Source organism: Protobothrops mucrosquamatus, unplaced genomic scaffold (genome assembly GCF_001527695.2).
Source record: "Protobothrops mucrosquamatus isolate PMUCROS unplaced genomic scaffold, P.Mucros_1.0 scaffold661, whole genome shotgun sequence".
Lineage (NCBI taxonomy): Eukaryota > Metazoa > Chordata > Lepidosauria > Squamata > Viperidae > Protobothrops > Protobothrops mucrosquamatus.
Window position 1 is genome coordinate 1 of NW_015386950.1, and position 7,090 is coordinate 7,090.

Here is a 7,090-nt window from a genome sequence, read left to right on the forward strand (position 1 = left end):
GTGAAAGGCTAGGGAAGTTTAATGCAATTCAAAGCTGACCATCTAGTAGTCATCTGGATTTTTGCAGCTCAGATTTGGTTGCCCTCAGATTTGGTTGATCTTTGAAGAGCAAAGCCAGGAAACTGAAGTAAAGCAATCTGAGAACAAAGACAGCTGATAAAGAAGTAAACTGCCCTGGACTCTTGGCCCTGAAGAAATACAATCATCATTTATATCCAGGCTCATGGCTTAGTTCAATGTGTGAACTCAACTGGCTCTAAGTTACATAGTAAATTTAATGGTTAGTGGAGAGTTGGAAGCAAGTCTTCCCAGTGTTAGTCTATGTATGAAGAACTCCTTACAGTAATCCCATCTCAAGATACCTAAGGAAGAAATGACATCTGGTGAACAGTTCCTCCATTTTATGGGTACAGTATGTTTCCACTATTAGTTGCATGGGAGTCAGTAAATCAGCAGTCAAACATCTCTAGCATGGAGCTGCAGTGCTTGGGCAGCTCAGAAGAATCCAGCCAAATTGTGTCACCTGCTCCAAGAAAGAGGTTGAGGTGAATTTTCCTCTCAGGAAATGCTCTGGACTCACCTTTGGGCCTGTCCTGGCCCTTTTCTTCCCCCAGATTCTAGGAAGCCTTAGGACTGGCAGGAAGCGATAACTGAAAGGAGCAGATGAGAAAGGAATGCTGCACAGAGCAGCCAGCTCAGCAACTGATCATCAATATCATTGTAGGAGTGCAAGTGAAAATAAATCCGCGGGACTGTTGTTGGAGAGGCGGCTGGGCTTTTCTGGAGCACATGCCAGTTCCTTCCACTCACCCCCCCAACCCCCCTTTCAGCCACAACACTGCCCCAAGCAGCCAACTAATCCCCATAGGGAGAGTACATGAAATCAGATGGACAAGTTTTGATGTGAAGCAGCAGCTTAGGGCAAGCTCAGGTTTCCTAGAGGTTTGCTATATTTATCTCTGTGATTTAATGCCCACACGGGGTTTAAATGCCACCAAGCAGTTGGTGTGAGGAGCCAGAGTTTCATTCCTCAACACAGACTCTGCTTTGCCAGACGCTTGCTATGGAACTCCTAGAGACCAACCCATATCTTTTTACAGACCGGTTCTATGATGGGGAAAACTACCTGAGCCCACACTTACACAACTATGAACAGGCTGCCTATCAAGACCGAACGGCCATGACACTTTGTCCTGATGGCCGGGCAGGTATAGAAGAAAAAGTCTCTGTTGTGGCAGACCATAGTCCTGGCCAGTGTCTGCCTTGGGCATGCAAAGTGTGCAAGAGGAAAAGTGTGTCCATCGATAGGCGTCGTGCAGCCACCCTCAGAGAGAAGCGCCGGCTGAAGAAAGTCAATGAAGCCTTTGAAGCTCTGAAACGGAGCACTTTATTAAACCCAAACCAGCGGCTTCCCAAGGTGGAGATCTTGCGCAGTGCCATCCAATACATTGAACGCTTACAAGCTCTGCTCACTACACTCAATCAACAGGAACGGGACCAACCGGAACTACGCTTCTGTAATGCCAGCACCCAGCCAGTGGTAAGTGTCAGGGGTGGGTTCAAGCAACTATCTACAGGGACACAGAACTCACAGCAATAGGAGACCTTCCAGCTATGTGGGCAGGCCACAGTATTGTGTGGCAGGGCACAGTATGTTTAAAATTCACACTGATCACAATAGTTTAGCACAAACAGTTGATGTAGCTCTAAAAGTGGATGAGGCAAAATTATGGAGGCTACTGATGTAACTACTCTTGAATCACAGGCAATGTTTCCTTAATGGCAGTTTCTGGTAGTGGCAGTGTTTGGCCATTGTATTGTGTAGACTCTAGCACCACAAGGGCCTCTTAGGAATGCCAACTTTTCTAGCCTAAGATATTGGCATTACCAATACCCAGTACCTATTACTGAGTAATTCTACTGAGGTTAAAATGATTCCTGCCTGAATCTTTGGAGAACTATTCAACATCACCCTGGGTTAGAAAAACTAATAATCCCTTTAAAAAAAAAAAAAAAAAGTATGACTGTGTTTGACTAGTTTATTGTTTTTATTTTTTTGCTGTTTACCACCCAAACTCATTTCTTATGAGATGGGCTGCCATTTAAATGATAAATAAATAAACAATCTGATCCAGCATTATTACCTTTATATGAGCCTCTAAACAGAATAGCCTAGCTCAAAGCAAAATAAAGCAAGTCTGTTGTCTTTTCCATTCTCATTTATTACTTAGTCGTATTCTATACAGTTCTCTTTTCCAAAGGAGCCGACAGCAGTTCATGAGAGAATACACACTATCTTAAATGATATCATTGTAATAAGCCAATATGCCTTAAAAACATATAAATTATAACGAAGTTTTTGTTATACACCATAAATAATAAAATAACCATGCTCATGAACATATCTGATCAATTAACAAGCATATAAGCAACTCAATGATGGTTCAGAAAAATTTGTTTAACCTGGAAGATTATATACCCGGAAGAAGAATGAATTTTATTTTAATATAGCATTATTAAATGTATACGTTGTTAAATATACATTATTAGTGGGCAATCCTTGACAGCATCATGTGTGTTTCTATAAATTAATTAGGAATGCCAGCTTTTCTAGCTTAAAATATTAATTTGTAACTTTTCAGGACTTCTCATTTAAACTGCCTGAACCCACAAACTATTGACACCACTGCAAAGAGTGTGGAAGAACTATAGTAAACAAAGCAACCCCACAATGATCAAAAACATTTTACAATCATACTTTAGTTGTTTAGAGAAAGCATGCCATCGCACCTAGATGTATTTTTCAAGATGGGCACACAAAAAAGGACAATGATTAAAACAGAAGTGACTGATAGGTAAACAGATGACAAGTCAGAATCAAACTCTAGCAGATGTGCCAGAGTAGAGTGAGAGGATAAGTGATGGGAGCTGACATTTCTAAGTTCAAGTGGGTTCCTAGACATTTCCATTTGAAACACCCAGGGACACTTGGATACAGACCTGGAGTATCAATCCAAAAGGAAGAAAAATGAAAGAGGAGCAGATATCTGAATGTCTGGCCTCAGTAGCAGAATTTACCTTGTGACTTCAATTTCCCATATTTTTCTAGCGCTCTTTCGATATATGAGCTTGCCAGAAACATATTTTTTCTAATAATTAGAATTATTAATTAAGAATATCAGGAGTGTTTGTGTGTATGTTTGAAAGAATGAGAGAAATGTGTGTTTGAGAGAGATAAAATCCCGCAAAGACTAGAGTTGTTTTTAAAGCTATTGAAATTACATTGGGGGGAAGGGTGCTTGAAATTTCAATAAAATATTCAGAACTTGTAACTTTTTATTTCTATTCACTCTGATCTGTCATCTTGATTTTGCAAGGATAGAATTAATGAAACTTTAACATCATACAGATTTTTTTCACTTCCCCCCTCCCCCCCCAAAAAATGTCCACATCTTTGGAAGAAAACGTCCTTTTTGCAGAAAGAATACTCAGCTGTTAATTGCAGATAATCATCAGGGCAATTCTATTTATTAGCACTAGATGGAGATAATTCATTTTTTTCCCCTTAGGAAATTCTCCCTAAAAATAACACATCCACATTTGTTCTAAATAACAAGAAGAATGTGCTAGCAAAAATTTCATAAGCAATGATCATTGCTATATGTCACTTTTGTGCCAACAGAACTAATTTTCCCCTTGCATATTTCCACATTTACAAACTATTTGCTGATTCAATTGGCACAGCTTAAACAAGTTGTCTTGGACAAGTCATCCAACTTTAATAGTCAGGTGTATTTATTTAAGTTCAAAATGCACTATAACTGAGTCTCTTGTCTTTTTCTAAACTATTTTATTTGAGGAATCTTTCCATACTATATAAACCCAAATCTGGAATGTTTGTGTGTGTGTACACATGCATAGATACATACATACATACATTTCCAAAGGAACAAGAGGAACAGCTGCATGCCATCCCCACCCCCAAACACACAAAGAAGCTATTGCACCACTAGTATTTAATACTTTGTCATTACATATATTTCAAACAATGTATAGGTTAACAAGTACAACACAAATCATATCCAGAAAATCTCATTGTTATATATATTATATGTATATAATATCTCATATCATCTCATATATATCATATACCAGTGATGGCAAACCTTTTAGAGACCGAGTGCCCAAGCTGCAACCCAAAACCCACTTATGCATTGTCGGGTGCCGGGTGGGTGTGGCCCATTGGATGGGCGTGGCTGCGGTGGTAACAGCAGACTGGGTCGGACTGAAAAGTTCAATCAATCAATTCCAACTGTGCAAGATCTTTTTTTTTCCCGCGAGAAGTTGAAATTAACTGATTGATTGAACTTTTTTTTTTTTTGCACACGACAGCGGAGGCCTAAAGCGAAAAGGTTTTATAAAACCCAGCTGCAGGCCTAGGACTGGGGTGACGGCGCGCGTGCCCACAGAGAGGGCTCTGAGTGCCGCCTCTGGCACCCGTGCCATAGGTTCGCCACCACGGTCATATACCATAATATGTGAATATAACCCTGTAAATCTCATATCTCAGTATCTATTTTGAGGCTTATCTCTAAAACTACCACAAAACAAGAAGTGGTTGGGAATAACTCCAAGATAAAGAAAAAATGATATTTCCAAATGCTATATTGAACATTTTTGAGCCCCATTATATTTCAGTTTGGGTTCTTCTTTAAGGCCTTTCTGCCTTTTATGTTCAACACATTTCTGAAACCTTCGGTCTAGCTGGTTATCAGACTATTGTGGCTCTATTTCCCCTCTATCCTGTGTTTTGTTATGATAAGTGTTTTAATCTGTTTCAATAATACCATCTTTACGTTAGACTCATCAATTTTTTCATTGTGGATTGAGATTCTGAACAGGTGAACAGAGGATTCTTCACAAAATATATTTTTGAAGAACAAAATGCAATGGTAGGAAAAGAAAGCAATAAAAATGACCTGTTTGATCTAATACAAAAGAGAATGCAAGGAGGGTACAATCAGATCTTTATCTTCTGATTCCAGGTGCCAAGTGACCATGGATCTAGTAGCACCTCATGCAGTCCGGAGTGGAGCACTCACTTAGAGTTCAGCACTCATCCTACAGGTAGGCTGGGTACAGGTATCCAAACCCAAATCCAAAAAAACTGACCATTCTTATTTGAAATTAAAGTTATACCACATTGTAACTCTCTGCCAACTTCCATTCCTGTACATTTTAATATACACACATTTTTGATACTTTTTCCATGACCTACAGACAGAAAGAAAATCATGCAATGATAAAACATTTGTGTTTCTTAAGAAATAGCAATAAGTTTTCAATTGTAAAGAAGATTATAGGCAACTGTGCTTTTTTAGAAGCAAGTGTTGTGTGTGAGACCTGGAGATCCTTCTGAAGATTGGAATCATATAGTGTTCTCTGAAAAACAACAGAAATCCCTCAACTTAGATTTTAAAATAAGCTCCATAAAATAAGGAACTGCCTTATCTGTGATATTTATCCACAAGGAGCCCTGGTGGCACAGTAGTTAGGATACAGTATTGCAGGCTAACTCTGCTCACAGTCTGGATTTCGATCCTCACCTGCTCAAGGTTGACATAGCCTTCCATCCTTCCGAGGTTGGTAAAATGAGGACCCAGATTATTGGGGCCAATATGCTGGCGTTGTAAACTGCTCAGAGAATGCTGTAAAGCACTATGGGGCGGTATATAAGTCTAAGTGCTATTGTTATAACTAAGGAAGTTTATTTAAATTGATCTTTTTGATACAACATAAATGTTAAGAAATAAATGTATAAATTGAACCTCTTCAAGTGAAGCCAACAAAGAACAAAAAACTCCAATAAGCAATGTTATATTTGGGAATTATTAATGACCAAGTCCAAATCTCATCACATGGCCAGTATAATTTGCAATGTTTATGTTTTTTCAGTGGTCCAACATTGTAGCTGTCATACTGGTCTCTCCAACTGATTTGAAACTAAGAAAAAGGAATGACATTTTTCTATATTTCACTGACAAGGATGACTGTTGGCCCTACTTTATTAAGCACAGTGGTGCACCTGAAAAGATTCTGAATGGCTAATCCACTCTAGTTTAAAGTTAAATAATTTTTATCACTTATTCTAAAGCTACTAATCAAATATACTACCTGGAAACAGGCCGATACTTTTAATATAGTTCTTCTCCAAGTGGCCATTAATATGTGAATGCGTAATTTTATATACTGACCAATCCATCTTTTCATGATTCCCGAATTCTTCATTTTTTAGATGCAATACATTGTAAAAATACATTGAATGACTTTAATAATCAAAGTGATATAAAGTATCTTAGAAACAGACAAAACTATGACTGAATCCCACCACAAGGTGTCTCAGATTTTGATTCTATCATAAGATCTCCCCTCCTTCCTATCTTGTCCAGTGGCAATTGGGTTTTTCAGAAAAGGCTCTCTACTTAAAATGACTCCCTTGTTCTCCACAGATCACTTGCTCAGTGATGATTCTTCTGAAGACCGCAATCTTCATTCTCTGACTTCAATTGTGGATAGTATTGTGGTAGAGGATGTGGCTGTTGCGTTCCAGGAAGAGAGGTCTCAGAACTGAAGCAGCAGCCAACAGTGGCCATATCTTCACTTTTTTGTCATCTCCAGCACATTGTAAAATAGAAGAAACAGGATACTAGGATATTATAATTAGGAGATATTTCTACTCTCACTAATACTGAATGATATTCCAAATAGGGAGGAATTCCCAGCTAACACTGGAAGGCATTTCGTTTCCCAATACTGACTGTTCTAGATAACAAATGAAGCCACTTATCCAATTCCATATGTCTGAAAGTGGTTTTGTTTTTGTCCCCCAAACCTAGGCAAGCTAGTGAGAAAGATGCCTAATCATACTCATTTAAGTTTCTGCCTGGTTTTCAAAGAGAATATTGTGATTTCAAAGAAAAAATGTGGATCTGAATAGGATGTCCAATGTCATTTGATGTATTATTGCAAACACTAATTAAGGCTGAAAGAAATAACAGACAGCATGCTAAGGAAGAATTTGTTTCATTCC

General features: G+C 38.6%; 1 protein-coding gene across 1 annotated transcript; it reads left to right on the top strand.

Moving 5' to 3' along the window:
• The first annotated feature begins 940 nt into the window (after positions 1 to 940).
• MYOG (myogenin) lies at positions 941 to 7,090 on the top strand. Its single transcript, XM_015818002.1, has 3 exons — positions 941 to 1,540; positions 5,046 to 5,127; positions 6,510 to 7,090. Exons 1-3 carry the CDS (start codon positions 989 to 991, stop codon positions 6,629 to 6,631), a joined length of 756 nt encoding a protein of 251 aa, XP_015673488.1. The 5' UTR covers positions 941 to 988; the 3' UTR covers positions 6,632 to 7,090.